We start from the raw sequence: 16,569 nt of genomic DNA, 5'->3' as shown, positions 1-16,569 counted from the left end.
GTCCTTCATTCTGTGAATGAAAGGAGATTGTGGTTAGCTGAGTAAGGCCTGTGAGGTGATGCCGAGTGATTCAGATTTTTTCTGGGAGAAGTTGGTGGTGCCTGTGACACTCAGCCAGCTCACTGCAAGTCAGCAAAGCAGTCACAGCTGTGTTTGGGCTGATCATCTGGTTTAAGAAAAGTACTCATTGAATTGCTGGATTGAAAATACTGAAGTTCTTTATTTTAGCTGTAAGTACTTGCTTAATCTTGCTGCCTCTTTTTCTGTCTTAATTTGGAAGTGGTTCTGCTGGGAAGTGTTTGTTGTTCTTCAGGAGTCTCCTCACCTTGGTAGGTGATGCTGTGTCAGCCCTCTGAGCAACAGAGTGACCTTTTGGTTAGATTTTTTAGTGCAGCATTCCAGTAGGTTTGATGAGCTCAAATAATTTAGTGTTGTGCTATCCGCTTGAATCTCCTGGTGTTTGAGTTTTGATATTGGGTTGGGATGTTGGTCACATTCCAGCATCTGGAAAAATAGTGTCTCTGTGGGAAGCCTTGTGAAACTTTTAAGGGATTCTGTTTTAAATACCAAAACTTCAGTATCTGAAGAGCCTTCACGCTTCATTATGTTAACTGGGGTCTGCTCACCTGAGCCTCTGAATGTTTTGTTCCTGCTTCAGTGAATTGATACATGAATCTCTGGTAGAAATAAGTAGGACAACAGTTAGAAGAAAAAATGAACGTGTCCTTGTTCTGCTTAGTCGATCTGTTATCAATTAGTGGAGACTGAGGTTTGCATCACTTGAGTGTTGTCAAGCTGGCATCTCCTCAAGGGTCATCTTTGGTTTCTGTGAGCAATGAGGACATCAGATAAGCAATTGCCCAATTCTGTTATTTGCTTGTTGACTTTCATAGAAGAATAAAAAAATTGCGTTGTTTTTTGGGGTTGTTTTGTTGGGTTTTTTTGCATTCATCACCATCATCACCTGGTCAAATGGTCTGTGAATAACCTACAATTACTAGGATTGATTGTGTAGCATTTTAAGGACTGGGAGGGCAATTTGCACCCCAGCAAGTTTAAGTAACCAAAACCTCAGAGCTGCTCATGGAAGAACAGACAGAGATTTGAACCTTGTGGGTTTGAGTTCCTGCAAGCCCCAGCCCTGGGACCAGGTGGGTGGTGCAGTGCACAGTGGGCTTTTGGGTTCTCAACATCAAACTTGATGCTGCAGCCATCGGTGGGATGGCCAAGGCATAGTTATTACCTTGTAATGTGTTTGTGTCTGGAGAGGCTTTCATTGTGTTTTTACTTGGAAATGCCCTTTCACATTCGATGTATGCCCCTATTTCAGGGTAGGGAGCTGACAAAGTTCGCAGCTAACAATAAGCATAGACAGTTAAGTTGCAGCAGTGGAGCTTAATAACTTAATCTTGCATGTTTTCTAGTATTGCTGAAATGACTTTAAGTGCTCACATGAATTTCCCTGGTTGATGCCCAGCCGTGGGGGCTGCGTTGGCAGCTTTAGGTTGTGGTGCAGGTGGTTGGGTTGTTCCTCTCTGATTTCTTCCTCTGTTCTCTGCAGGTGTACATTATCAAAGTCACCTGGTCCAATGGGTCCACTGAAGTCATATACCGACGGTACAGCAAGTTCTTTGACCTGCAGGTAAGCATTTCACCAGTTTTTAGGGTTTTGACTTCGTAAGGTTGAAAGCTGTGGTCAGTTGAGAAGTGTAGTTTCTGTCTTACGCTAAGCGTGCCTTTTGTAATCTAGCAGAAAATGTTTTGATCTGAGGAAACTTAAACACAATTTTGGACATCCTTGCAGAAAGTGAGAACAAGGCAACCTCAAAAGCCGGACTGTTCACTCCAGTGCCTCTTGGGGCTTTTGCATGTCCCAGTGTTAGAGTTTTGCTGTCACTCCCTGGCCTAAACACATGCAGGGCTGTGTAGGTGTGTTTGAATTTCTCCGACAGGAAATCTGTGCAAGTGATGGGTTTTTTGTTGGGTTGGTTTGTTTGCTTTGAGAGAGGCTTTTGTTAAAGTTAGGCCCAAATTCCATTCCTGTGGAGCTAATACCATGCCTTTCCCAGCTGCTATCACAGCACAACAGGGCTGCTGCTGAAAAGTGCTGATTCCCTGGATCTGTGTCTCACTGGCTGCGTTTTGGGGTGCAGGCACTGGGGAAATGCCCAGCACAGAGCAGTTCCAGTCTAGAGGGCAGCTGACAGCAGCTGCTTTAGCAATTACCTCCTGGTGCAGGGGGGAGCTGGGAAGAAAACGGAGCCGGGATGGAGGGAGGAGGCTGGAAAGGGAATTGGGACAGGCTGGGTTGCAGAAAACCAAAGCTGGTGTTCTGGGCGAGCAGGCAAAGGGTGTTTTCCACCCCCTCCTTGATGGAGATGAGCCAAGGGGTCTGGCTGAGCTTTGTGAGCCAGAAGACAGACTGAGCTGCTGGAACAGGCTCTGTGCAGATGAGAAAGGAAAATGCATGAAGTGATCTATGGACCAGCAGCAGCTGCCAGAGGAGTCACTGGCACGTCCTTCCTGGCCTGTGCGTGAGACTAGGGCTGGAGCTGGGCAGCTGCTGCCTCCAGTGACCCGCTCACGTGAAGGTGAGCATCACTGTATGCTTTATTGGAAAGGGTGCTGTGGTTGCCTTGGAATGAGGATGCCTTTCCTGAAATTGCTGCATCCAGACACACACACACTGCTAAAATGACAGCACATCTGGGCCTGCCAAGCAAAGCAAACCCCGTGGGAGCCCAGATGGCTTTCCCCGGTTCAGCTGGTCAGCCTGCAGGATTGTGCGAAGATGGCTGCTCACCTCGATGGTGCCCTGTCCTTTGCCTGAGCCGTGGACATGGCCATGAGGGTGACCCTGTTGAGTAAGCCCTGGGGAGCCAGCGAAAGCCTGGCTTTGGCAAGACACTGGGTGTCCTTACCCTGCCCCGTGCCGCTGTCCCACAGTGCTGTGCAGCGCAAGGTAAGGTTGGGTGGCACGGGTGGCTGCTGATGCAGGCAGGGGTTAAGCTGTGTGCAGCTGCTTGTGTGTAACCTAGGAAATATTAAAGTAAATAAACTGGGAACAGCTGTTGGGCAGCAGCCAGGGCTGGAAGGAAATGGAGCTTGGTGCTTCCTTCTCCATAGTATCTCTTCTTCGCTGATGCTCCAAGGTGGTGAACAAGCTCATGCTTTTGTTTGCTGTAAAGGGGGCACAGTCTTTTGGGGTTTACATGTGATGAACTGGTGCCTCCAGCTTTGCTGTTTCCCTGGGCTGCCTTGCTCCTCATGGGGCATGGCTTATAGGGAAATAGTGGCTGTTCTTCCTCTCTTCCTCCCCTTCCATCTTGGCTGGAGCTGTGCATTCTTCTAGATGGAAAGCATCGGCACTGGATGCTGTCTGGAGCCAGAGAATCAAACGGGCTCTGCAAAACACCCTGGAGCACCTTTAAAGGCAGAGGTGCTTTATATATTTGTACCATGCTACAGATGGGAAAGCGTAAAGCAAACATCTACACCCTTCCCTGTTCCCTGCAGCTTTTTCTTTTTTTAAAAAAAGTAACCACTCCTTTTTGGCTCTGTTGAAAGGATGAATGAAATTGTGGTTTTTCCCTTCCTTCCCCCTTATCGCACATGCTTCCTGGTGTCCTTATTTTAAACTTGTGGTGCAGTACAGTGGAAATTGGATTGAAAGGCGAGGAGTGAAACAGATCCTCTTAGCACAGTGGAAAAAAATGCTCTAGGTAGGCTTGGTAGCACTGACTGTTGCCATTGCTGGAGGCCTTTATTATATGACTTTTGGATGATTATTCATGCCAATTTTAGCTCTTCAGGCAGAAATTTTCCATGCTGGAAATTATTCATGCCTCTGGTTATTAAAAAACAATACAAAACAAAAAAACCCACAAAATAACTGTTTGGCTAAAATTGTTCGGCTGCTTCTCAAAACATGGTAAGAAGGAAAAATATTTTCCCCAGGTCCAGTTCTGATTATCTTTTTGATGCACTGGAGGTAGAATTGGAAAGTTGAGTCGCAGGTGATCCCTATTTTAAGAATCTGTCTTTTATGTTGTCCAGTGAAAATTTATTCATACTCAGGGCCTTAAGCAATGGCAGTACATGCATGTTTGGGTAGAGATATTTTTTGATTTAATACCTGTGTTCCCAGTGATTCTGGCTGCACTTCCCATTGTCTTGCCAGATGCTGAGCAGGGTTTTGTTTTTTCAGTAGCAGCTCTGGCCACATTTGGGTGAAGTTTGGTGCACCAATCTTTTGCTGTCAGTGGCCCTCCTGCGAAGCCCAGGCAGGAGGACAAGGAAGCCACTTGATCCAAGTAGGAGAGAGGAGGAAAATCCTTGGGGCAGGAGTGAGTGCTGGTGGGGGCTGACCCCCGGGCAGATGTGGTGCTGCAGTTCAGAGCAGCCCAGGCGCGGCCGTCTGAATGGTTGGGCATTTTCTCCTGATATTCCCTGTGGGGCCACAGCTGAATCACTTGTCACCTTTCATTGTGGCCAAACAATTATTTTAGGAGTAGGGCCAAGTAAAACACATGCACACTAACTACTGACAGCCTCCACTGCGACCGGAGGGCAAAGTGTCCTTCCCTCCCTAGCCAGGCAGCAGTGACACAAACTGCCAGCTCAGCTGAAACAGGAGTGAAGCCTGGAGTTTGCCCAGTGCTGGTCTCTGCCTCCGCTGGGATTGCAGGGACGTCACAGCAGCCATGTTCCCCATACTGAACTGGGGGATGTTGAAAGGCACCGTGCTGGCTGCAGTAATGCCGCAGGCTGTGCTGTTGTCAGCTGGGAGCGTGCAAGGTTTTGTCTGAATACTCTTCCCTTTGCCTGTCATTGGTACCTGAGACTGGCCCTCTTCTGCACAAGTCCTGATTTACAGCAATGAGCTGTAAACTATCCTGCTTTTCTCTTCCAAGAGTGACAAGAGCTCCTTTTTTGGCTGTTTTCATTTTCCTTTGACCACACCATGGGCCATCCGCTGGTCATGCAGGAGATTGGCACCTCCTCTCTAATGGCCAGTGCCTGACACTCGTTCTGCAATGCAGCTCATGTCCCTTCACGGGACACAGGCTGCTTCCTCCTGTCCCAGTCCAGCTTTTTGAGCCGATGAAGTGGTGGCCCTCATCCCTTGGGAAGCATGCAGGTCTTACCCTTTCCTGCTCTGGGGTCCTCACAGGAAGGCTTGGCATACCATGCCAGGCGGTGAAACTGGGAGAGGAATGCTTGAGCCAACTCTACACTGCTCATTGCAGGAGGAGACTTTTAGCAACCTGGGCAGTGCTGAGGGGTGCTTTTGCTGTGTAGATCCTCTGTGCTCAGGTTCCTGCCCTCTCTCTTCCTTCCTCCCTCCATAAACATTTTGTATCACACAGTGATTTACATAAAAGCAACTTTTTAGGATTAAAAAACAAAACCCTAGATGAAATTGTAGTTCTGAAGTTTGTAACCCCAGGTAACTGTATGATTTGTAGTAAATTTGTAACTAAAAATACTAAACTCAGGTCTGCATGAATCTCTTGGCTGGAGGAATAGGGTTGAAGCTTTTTCATAACACTCAGTGTGCCAGATGTGAACTATTGGGAGCAGATGGATGCTGTTCCTAAGAAATAAAGGCAAAAGATTGATGCTTGCAAGGATGCCAGTTGTATTCTGGACACTAATTGCAGCTGGCAGGTATGCTGGAAATGCTAGCTGGCATGGGAGTTGGTAATCAGATATGTGAGCGGCTGTCTCTGGTGGACAGAGATAGAGGATCGGGATCCTGCATGCCCGAGAGATGCTTCCAGCCCTGCCAGCAGGAGAAGAGCCGTGCTGTGGCTGCAGGGCTCCACTGGAGCTCATTGGATGCATCGCCCAGGAGGAGTTTAACACGTCTTTTGGAAGGGTCGTCTTGAAACCATTGGCTGTGAGGAGCGGCACTGTTGGTTAGAGAACAGATACTGGCTTGTATTTTGTGTTTTTTTATGGAAACCCCAAAAAAGAAACATTTTTTCCCCACTCTGTAATTATGAGCTCATCAGCCACGATGGTAGTCATTTCAAGGCTTCATGTGACCAAGAGCTGCTGTTGTCTTGCTACGCTCCTAAAACATCTTTACACCCAAACCCAAGCCTTTTACACCTTTCCTGCTGTTACCAGACCCCCTTGCTTTCCCCAGGCAGGAGCCCTGCTCCGTGACCCCAAGGTCAGACCTTCCTCTGCTTCTCAGCTGCAGCCACGCTCTGCTCGACCAGGGGGTCTTTGCCTGGCTCTTTTCAGTCCTGTCTTACTTTGCATCCTGGACAGCAAAGCTCATGAGCTGCTTGCAGGCTGTGATAGAGCTGGGTCTCAGACCTCCTCTTTGGAGCAGGCTTTGCTGTTCACATTGTGTCCTGCCTTCTCGCTACTGAAGCCAGAGCTTCTCCTCTGGGAGACAGCTGAAAGCCCTTAAAAATCACATTGCCATTCAGGGTTTCCCTTCCTGGAGACAGGTTGCCCCAGGGCTTCTCCCCTTACAGTCAGAAACCTTGCCTTTGGTCCTAGTCCCAGCTGAAGGCTGTAGGAGAAGGTGATGCTGCATGGCTGCTCCTCTGCATAGTGGTTTAATTTGAGCTAAGGAATGGAGACGTGCTGTAGGCTGGAGCAAGGGTGCTTGCGGTGTGGTTCGGAGTCAGAAAATTTGTGAGTTTTAAGCAGCCTTAACAATGGTTCTGGCTCTGGCTCTCTCTCCCACTCCACTCAATGTGTGCATCAAGTGTGTTTCCCAGTCCTTGCGTTTGTCCATATGTTTAACAAATCCTTCAGGTTCTTAGCTGGAAACTTTCAGCTCTGACCTACCTGGAGCGATGTCATCTTGGAGACAGTCCTGCAGCCCTCAGGCCAACAGCTTTGTGTGTAACACAGATAAAAATACAGGCTGTTGAAGTGGTGCCTACTGTTATGAGAAAATTGGCAAAAGGCAATGGTCTGTGCATGTCGTCTTGACGTGGAAGACAGATGAGCCCTTCTGGAGGGGCTTTGTCACCTGCTGTGTGTGTGCAGCCATGAGGCAAAGATGGAAGGGGGGTAAAATCGGTATCTTGGTAATTCAGTCTGTGTTTGAATAAAATGCTACACTAAAACTTTAGAGCTCAGAAGACACTCGCTGACACACAGAGGAGAACTACTCTCATCAGCCTGTTTCAGGCCATTGGACTCTTGAAAAATTAAAGTGAGCCTCGTGTGTTGCTTCCAGTACTGTGAGCCTTCCTCCTCCTCCTCTTAAGCAGGTCTCCAGGCAGGGTACGTGGTTCACAAAGGTGAAGTAAGCGTTATCCTAATGATCCAGATGTGGAAAGTAAGGGGCAGGCATGCTGAGTAGTGTGTCCCAAACAGCACCGGGCTCCTTCAGGTGGGAATGCAAGCTGGGACACCGCTTGGATTTCACCCCTCTTCTGGGTCCTGTCTGGTCCTGACAGCCTCTTTGATGAAAAAGCTCCAAGGCAGCTCAGCCACGCTGCGGCTGCGGGAGATGGATGTCTTATTGTGTCCGGGGATTGCAAACAGAGCTCTTTCGATAGCTGTTTCGTAACAGGAATCTTATTTCAACATTTTGGGGATTTCTTTTTTTTCTCCAGGGTTTATGGAGTTCAGCAAAATTCTGCACAGTTGCGTGTGCAATGTACTTCGTGGTTTTACTCTGCCACAAAAATAAATCACGAAGGTCTTGCTCTTAGCTGGATCATGAAAGACAGGCCCTTGCGTGACCGAGGACAAGAAAAAACCCACAGTTTCCTACTGTGCTACAAAGCACCAGCGACTGTTTTTTTTTTCCCTCTGTGCCCAGACAGCACTGAGAGCCGTGAGCTTAAGTGCAGTATGCAGAAGTGTAGAAAAGGTGATATGCCATAATCTAACTCAAGAGAAGAAACGCTTTCTGTTAAATAAGGACTACCTCTGTTTCTGTGTAAGAAACAGCCAGTGTTTTTCCAGCAGTGCATCAAATATCTTCATCATTCTCCTCCTCTCTCAAAGAACACGTACAGCCCAATGCACTTCAGCCTAGTTAGAAGTTGGCTCCTTAATTCTTTCTCTCTCCAGATGTCTCCCATTTATAGCTTTCCAGCATTTGGCAGCCAGGAGCCAGTGCGTTCCTGTGCGTGCTAGTGCCAAGGCAGGTCAGTGCAGTTATAATTGGCTCTCGCTGGCACCCGGGTTGGCTGTGGTGCTCCAGGCCTGGCAGCCAGCGGAGCTCTGGGATGCTGAGAGCCTCTGGGAACAGCCGCCCATCCTCCGGGAGAGCTGGTGTTGGATGAACGTTCCCAGGGTCAGTGTACACCTGGGGCCAGCATGGCAGCACCGGGCAGTCTGTGTGTCTGTGCTGGAAATGATTTTAAATTCTCGTAGCTAAAGCCTTTCTGGAGCAGCTGCTGGGAGAAGCACTCGATGATTTTTGGTTTATTCCAAGCTGATGGCTGGTGTTTGCCCTTTCCCTCTGCTCCAGCTCCGCAGGCTGTGTCTGCGCCCTCACCAGGTTTCTGCAATCCCCGGTCTTGTCTCCTGTGCCCCGAGGGCTCCTCCTCACTTTCTGGCTCCCATCTGCGCCTGCTCCCATCAGTTCCCTTGTTCCCAGGGTCATTGCCTGGCGCTGCTGTGGTTGTCCCATGGTGAAGGTGGCCCCAGCTCCTGAGCCCATGCTCTGTTCATTCATTGCTGTGGGCATCCCCTGCAGGTACGATCTGAAGGGGAGCCTGTGGAGGGGGGAAGGCAGAAAGATGGAATGGTTAAAAGAGTTTTGACTTCTCAGGGATGAAGCTGAGTTCTCTTGCTGACAATCCCATGAGGTTTTATTCGGTGAAGCTTTCAGTAGTGTGGTGTTTAAAAATTGGCCTGTAACATGAGGTGATGGGTTGCACCCCTCTCCCTGGCTCAGGGGTGAGCTAATGCCTTTCTGCTCCCCAGCTACTCAGTGAAAAAGCCCTGGAAATGGAACTGCCTCATTCCTGGGAGGGCTGAGCAGAATCCCTAGGATGCAGGAGCTCGCTGGCAGCCCCTCTCCTGCCTGCTGCCCCCAGGGAGGGTCCCTGGGGAGGTACCCGGGGCCTCACTGCAGGTGCCTGCCTGGAACCAGTTGTAGCCAGGGGTTTTGATGAGTTTTTTGTGGGTCTGGGCTGACGTGAGCCCCAGCGTCTCTGCCATGCTCTTCATCAATCTAATGTGGCTCAGTTTTCTGGTGGAAAGACCTGCAATTTATGCTATGTGGCAGCAATCCTGGAGCCGAAACGAGCCAGTTTCAAGCTGACTGATGTTGCCTGGGGAGGAGCTGAGGACTGACAGCCATAAATCAGTGTAAAGGAGTCTGTATCTGAGTGCTGAATTTTCAGTAAAATGTCCCGGACCCATTTAAGTGGCTAAATCCATACGATACAGTACTGACTGTAGCGTGTGCCACACGCATATCGTGGGCATCTAAGAAGTGGAAGCATCTGTGCAGTTCTGCAGTGAGTGGGAGATGAAAATAAGAGCTGGGAGAGACAGGGAGATGGTGGTTCTGAGTTTGTCCTGCCCTTGCCGAGGGAGGTGATAAAACTGAAGGGATGATGTGTTTTTCTGTGGTCTTGATTTCTCACTTCTTCATGCCTTTCATTCAATTACATCAAGCTGTTGCAGGTCTACCACGGTGCTGTAAATCACTGCTCCCGCACTGGCTGTGGGAAGTGCTTTCGGTGAAGGATGTCATGGAGTCCCCTTGCAAAGTGAGATGTGGACCTCTGCAATGATCTCCCTGGGGTCTCGGTGGGGCTGGGGACAGGTGAATTTAATCACCTGCTGTCCAGCGCTGTGCTCTATCCAAGAAGCAATGCTCGTTTCCTCTTTCTTTCCTTGATATCTTTTTTCCCTTATCCTATATACTTTTTTCCCCGAGGCTTGTGCGGCTCCTTGTTCCCACCCCTGGGATCCAGCACAGACTTTTCCTGGGTACGTGGCAGGCATCCTGCGGGAGGGATGAGGAAGGCAGGTCTGTGCCAGCTGTGACAGGGCTGCTCTGTTAGCTGGACTAGGGGAGACCTTTTGGGGAGAGAAGGATGGGTGTGCAGGATCTGCCCTTCCTCCATGATTCATGCCTTCCAGCCAGCCGGCAGCGGGGAGGGGGAGCCTTGTTAACCAAAAAAATGAGCGGGGAAAACATGACATCGTGCCAGCGGGTGGTTGCCGTAGGGCTCTGGCAGCCGGCTCGTCCCCTCCATGGTGCCATGGTGACTCCCTGTGTTTCCTGCCAGCAGCTGAGGCTTTGCTTCTGCACTGCTGTGGGGGTGTTGCAGTGTTGCTGGGTGCATGGCACTCCTTCTACTCATCTTCCTATCGCCTCGTGGCTCCCACACATCCCTGGGCTATGGGCTGCTGCTGTATCCCCTGGTTTTGGGTGACGTTTATATTCTGGTGTTGCAACATGAGTGATAACCTACATGAAAAATGATCTCCCTTGTGATCTGGTTATATGAGGAGAGCCCACTTTTTCCTTGTCTTAATTCCACCTCTCTGAGTCTTTCTGCCTTAGTGGTACCATATCTTAAGGCCATTGCAGTGGGAGTGAGTCACTGAGCAGTGAATTACAAAGATGTTTATGGCTGTCTTTACCTGGCAGAATGGAAATTAGATCTTGGAGATTAGATTTGGGAGGTGTAATTAAGGTTGGTGAATTTATTGTTTTAATACTGCCTTTGATAGAATATTTAGGGTTTGGGCAAGAAAAAGCTTTCCTTCAAATGTTGTTTTCCAGTGGTGGTACCATATTAAATTAGCCAGACCAGGTATATTTTAATACGTGAGATGCTGTTGTGCACCTTATGGAGAATTCTTTGTGCTCCCATTTTCCTCTGCAAACTCAGCTTGCTGATCATTTACCATCAACGTGGTCTGGTACTTGACCTTTTCGGAGAGGTAGGAGGTATTTTGTCATAGCAGACTCTGAGAAATGCTTCCCTCAGTGAGCAGCTTGGGACCCCTCTGGAGCTGATCCTCACTCCCGAGCTGGCAGCACACTGGCCCACAGCCCTGACAGCTTGGAGTGGCTCTGGGAGGGCCATGAATGAGAAGGAGGAGGGTGGAGGTGAGACCTCTCCCTGTCTTGGGCTGCAGGTGAAGGTTCATTTGGTTCAACTGTGTTGTGCAACTTCATTCTTGGTAAGGTGAGAGCTTGCCCCAGGCATCGCAGAGCATCCCAATGGTATCGGTGGGGCCTGGCTGAGGTGTTCAACCTCACAGAGTGTAGTGATGTTTTGGGTTTTTTCTCCCCTTTTTTTCCCCTTTTTTTTAGGAAAAAATATTGCTGAAAAGTGGAGGAAACATCATGTTTTAGAAAGTTTAAGTTGTGGGTCTTCCTCCCTATCTGTAGAGCTGCTGCTGACAGCAGGCATTGCCCCTCTCCAGCCCTATGGAGCACTGAGGTGTGGAAGCTACCAGCACCTCTGGTAGGGACCCAAAATCCTGGCCTTCTCACCCAATCTCAGTCTACAGAAAGTTGCAATCCCTTATTTTTTTTAACTGCACATGTACATGCTGAAAATGGCTGATGGATTGGCCACTGAAGAAGGATTTATGTTTGGCCATGCAGAGTACCAAGCCAACTGGGAAGCTGTGCAGCTCTTCAAAATGGTGATATTTTCTCATAAGTCAGAAGGAAAGTTAATGTTTAAATTTTAGCAAAGAAAGAATCTCAGTTAAGTATGTGTAAAACATTCTCTTGGTCTTTCACTATTAATTTTTTTAAAAAAAAGCTTTCCCCTTGATAAGTCACTTAGAATGTAAAAAGAAATCCTTTTAATTTTAGTGGTTAGGTTTTATTGTTCAAATTGAAATGGATATTCATCTGCTGATCTTTCTTCCTGGCAAATCAGCATTTTCCAGTTCCCCTCCTCTCTCCCCAACCCCTCCACCCCCCTCCAGGAAATAAAAAAGTCCTGTTGGAAGGTTCCCAGGGAGCTCTGAGGTTTCCATTTTGGGGGCGACTGCTTTCCACCTGCCAGCAGGTGACTGCTTTGAGCCCCAAAACCATGGCATTCTTTTATCAGGTGGTGAATTTGACCAGAAACTTTTCAATACTCTTCATATCTCTGTGGTGAGATTATGCTTAGAGAAGAACTCTGAGATGAGGGTGCTCTCAAGGTTTGTGCTCCTTAGGGGTTCAGTTATGCTGGAAAACCTTGGCATTGCTCACTCTCCCTCTAACCTGGTTGGGTTTTAAAGAAGCAGGTGCAGTTCAAGGTATGTGGTTTGGGCTGAATTTTGTGTGAACTCTGCGTTCTGTTTAAATGCACAGAAAGCAGCAGGGTTACTGCACTTTGCCTGCAGCTGGGGCTCCTCCGTGGTGCCTCTGTGTTTGCTGGCTGCAGGCCCTGGGACAGGGCAAATATCCCGGATTAGGATGGCATTCCATTGCATCTTGCTTTATGCAGTCCCAAAGGCTCCCCAGGGGTCCCTGTAACCCAGCACCACTGCTTGGCACTCGCACAGCCCTTCCCTGTTGAGTGTGTTAACTCTTCCGTGAGCCGTGACGCCGGTCTCCTCCATCAGACAGCGCTGAACAGCAGCACTCTGGTTTTGCAATAAGCGGAGTTTCTTGGCAAGCTCCAGCCCTCTGGCAAGGACCGGCTGAGCTCAGAGGTGCTCCGAGTCCTCTCCTGCCATGGTGAGATGGTGGCAGTGCCAGGCTCCCATGCCTGCCCTGGTGCTTCCCCACAGCAGCTCTGTCTCTGCAGAGGCTTCCTGCCCAGCTTGGTTTTTTTGGGCACCGTTGAACTTGGCATCTTTAAATCCCACCCTTTCTATAAGCAGAGGGATACAAGGGCAGCGTGGTCCCTGAGGCAGACACGCTGCTGGTGCAGCAGGAGCTGGGGATGCTGGTGGCTTCATGCAGGAGCTGGGCTGGTTCATGCTGTCCAGGGGGCTGTCTGCACAGGGCTCTGGGGTTTGATCAGGTTCTGCCTCCTAGACAGTGAGTTGTATTGTCAAGTGGGAGAGAGCAGAAAGGAACATGATCATGCGATGGACTAGGGCGTATCTGTTTCATATGGAGACCCTGGTTTTGGCAGTTAAACCTCGCGGTTTGCAGTGTCTTGTTTTCCACCTGTATAATAGTACTGGCTGCTGTGGAGCTGCTCATGATGGACAACCACCATGAACTCGAGCAGAATGAAATCCTCCTTCATGTGAAGAGAAAAGTCTCTCCACATCAGCCTCTGCTGACGGTGCTTGCTTGGAAGATGGGGTTTGTATTTAGGGAAGGCACAGCAGGGAAAACAGACAGCTAGCAAGAAGTCTGATGCAAGGGCAGGGTCATGAGGTTGGTGTTTCTGACCAGCAGCGCTCTCCCAAGTGGTAGGACTGCAGCTTTTCCAGCCCTGCCTGTATTTCAAATGCCTCCTCCTTCATTTTATCACGTTTGGGCCTGCCGCTGATTTAGAACTTTGCACTAATTTCAGGGAAGGAATGTACACTGGTCTGCTGCTCATCTTGAGTGGGGAAGGGTTTAGGGAAGGGAGAGGTTGAAAAGAAATCAAATCATGAGCTATCTGGGGGAGCAGCTAAGGACAAATCATCCTGGGCGTTTGGCAAACGTGCAGCTTGGAGTGGGGTGGCATGCCCAAAAGTCTGTCATGAACTGTCGCTGAAATGCTTGACTGAAGGTTGCCTCTTGGTGTGAAGCACCGTGTTAGATGTGAAACCAGATCTGATTGGAGTGTTACAGCACAGCCCTCCCCCTTGCTGCGCCTTGGCTGCTCAACACATGAAACAGGGCGAATGCATTGGTATTTCTGCACCGGTGTTTCCACTTCCACAACAGAAACTCAATCTCATGCCTTCCTGGTCTTCAGAGAAGACATACTTTGGGATGCTGGAGAGGAGGATGTGTGTGAACATGAACCGTCTCTGCAGCCTTACGTGCAGCCACTGCTGCTGTGACAGCTCCAGTGATGGTTGTGGTGGTGGCTCTGTGGTCCTTGACCCCAGGCTGGGGCAGGCGGCACAGCTCTTCCCCACTCCCATGCTCCTTCCAGGAGTCCTTTTAGTGTGACACAGCCCCGGCTGTGCTGGAGGGACATTCCCATGGACGGGATGGGGAAGAGGAAGCGTCGCAGACAAGCATCACCCCCCGGGTATTGCTGCACTATTTCCCAAGCACATCTACTGGCAAGAGTCATTTCCCACAGCTGGGTCTCTGTGGTGAATTATGGATGCTGTACTGGTGGTGTGGTGCTGTTAATGCTCTGCTCCTGGTGCCTGCATGGAGTGCTGTAGCTTTCAGTGCTCATCTGTGCAGTCTGGGACCTGCCTACCCGGCCTAATGCCATCTAGAGGCAGCAATTATCAGAAATTAAGTGGAAAATAGATTAGTAAAGTACTGTAAGGAGAATGATGACTTCCAGGATTCAGCACCAATGAATCAAATGTAAAAAGTGATATATTTTAGTCACCCAAGAAGCAGACAGGGATCAGCAGCTCTGTGAAAAGGCTGTGTTAATTGTGCTCTTCGGAGTGCTGTAGCTTTCAGTGCTCATCTGTGCAGTCTGGGACCTGCCTACCCGGCCTAATGCCATCTAGAAGCAGCAATTATGAGAATTTAAGTGGAAAATAGATTAGTAAAGTACTGTAAGGAGAATGATGACTTCCAGGATTCAGCACCAATGAATCAAATGTAAAAAGTGATATATTTTAGTCACCCAAGAAGCAGACACAGGGATCAGCAGCTCTGTGAAGAGGCTGTGTTAATGGTGCTCTTCTCCAAATTTGAGGTTTTCTTTTTCTTTTTTTAAACACTAAACTCTCTTTTTAGTCTCTCCCAAATATATTCTTGACAGGCTTACAAAAGGAGGGAAAGCAAGCAGTGTTTTTCAGGAGTTGTTTGGGCCATCCAAAAATGGGTGATGATTCTGGATCCCACCACCCAATGCCTTACTGGAGCTGGGTTTGGGGACAGTGCAGCTTTGTCTGCCCTCTGGTTCTTGTCTGGGTGCCTCAGAGTGGGCACCTGGAGCTACTTGTTGCTTTTGAATGTCTTAAAACATGATTTTTTATTATGCTCTTAGAAATGCACTTTGTAGATGAGCACAGAAATCTCTGCAGGGAGCAGGGCCTGGCTGGACCAGAGAGAAATGCATCTGGAGACAAGGGTCTCTCTTTCTTCTTCCATGACTCTCTCTTTTGCCCATCTGCTGCATTTAGCACATGGTGTTGGTTGTAATGGTGATATCAGCAATTAGGAACTCCAATCCTCTCATCCCTGATAAACAAACATGATAATCTTTTAGTGATTCCTGAAAGTTTAAGTTTCAAGGCTGGATGATAACACAGGAGGCTCTTTGCACCAAGGTTAATACAGGCTTTTAGGGATCAGAAGCTTTTTGCCAGTTGTTTTTGGAGGACCATTGCACTCAGACCAAATCTGTGGATGTGAAACTGCTGCATCCTCCAAGCCCCCATGTGCTGGCAGATCCTGCCAGCTCCCCAGGTTTGGTCTGTGGAGTTTACAGATAAGCACCGAGGGTGGTGCAGGCCTGGCGGTGGGGATAGATGTGGCAGCGTGGGCAGAGGGACGCGTCTTGGCCAGCCCTGCGATCGCTGCCCTCTCAATGCTGGTGAGCTGTTCTCAGGCACCAGTGTCTCTATGTCTAATGCTTCCTGTGATTTCATAGGAAATCTCTTTTGCAGTGGCAGCTGCTGCCAATTTGTGTAGCCCTTATTTTCTCTGACCTCAGTTAATTCTTGTCTATTGCTGAACAATGGTTAAAGTTTTCCATCAGGTTTTCACAATCCAGACTCTGTGACACCATTTCCTAGTGCTGAAGAGGTCAGGATTGCCCCTGGCCCGGTAATGTGTAAAACAGGCTTGAACACCTTGCACCAAAAAAACAGGAACTGGGGAAGAACTGTGGTCGTCAAGAAATCACTTGGTTGTGCTGCTCTTCAGGTCCCATTGCTGCCTTTCAACACCCAACTCACTTTGGCCATTGAATGGGCAGTACGTGTTGCTGCACCAGTGGAGTCCTTCCCCAGTCTTGATCTCCTCAGCTCATCACCACTGATGTTTGAGATCTAAGCTTGCTCTACGTTGGTCCTTCTGTCTTCTGGGCTGTTGTGTTTTCACCCTGTTTCCTCATAGTCAGTTGTCGTGGGTGCAGGGAAGATGCCTCTCGTAGGACAGCAGAGAGAGTAAACATCAGCAGCCTATGAGCCACTGCCAGATGTCATTCTCTTTCCCAGACTATCTGCTTGGCAGATGTTCCCCGAACCAGCTGGCTCCAGGGCACAAGGGTGCTTTGATCTGCAGGAGCATGTTTGCAAAGTCTCTGGTTCTCAGCACACAGCCATGTCCCTCATGGTGGGGTCGGGGTGCTGCCATGACAGCAGGCAGGACCTGCGTCTCTGTCCTGCTGCATTTTTGGAGGTCAGTGGGATGCTGTCCCTTGGTGGATCAAATTCGGAGGACTTTTCTTCCCATAAGAGGAGACCAGGCTAGTGCCCTGCTCAGCACGTGGAGGTCAGGGTAAGCAGTGTATGAGAACATCCCTGTCTGGAGTTCACCACCACGGGGACAGTGGGGCATGCAGTGAGCAC

General features: G+C 49.1%; 1 protein-coding gene across 1 annotated transcript in view; it reads left to right on the top strand.

Moving 5' to 3' along the window:
* Nucleotides 1-1,561: 1,561 nt before the first annotated feature.
* SH3PXD2B (SH3 and PX domains 2B) overlaps nucleotides 1,562-16,569 on the top strand; it is a gene marked incomplete at its 5' end in the record, with an annotated part of 59,472 nt that continues 44,464 nt past the window's right edge. Inside the window, one exon of the mRNA XM_010180808.1 lies at nucleotides 1,562-1,642. Coding sequence (XP_010179110.1) covers nucleotides 1,562-1,642 — 81 coding nt within the window. The remainder of the gene's footprint in view (nucleotides 1,643-16,569) is intronic.

The sequence above is a fragment of the Mesitornis unicolor genome, unplaced genomic scaffold (genome assembly GCF_000695765.1).
Source record: "Mesitornis unicolor isolate BGI_N332 unplaced genomic scaffold, ASM69576v1 scaffold1823, whole genome shotgun sequence".
In the NCBI taxonomy this organism is placed as follows: domain Eukaryota; kingdom Metazoa; phylum Chordata; class Aves; order Mesitornithiformes; family Mesitornithidae; genus Mesitornis; species Mesitornis unicolor.
The sequence above is the reverse complement of the archived record's forward strand: the minus strand, read 5'-3'. Positions and strand labels throughout refer to the sequence as shown.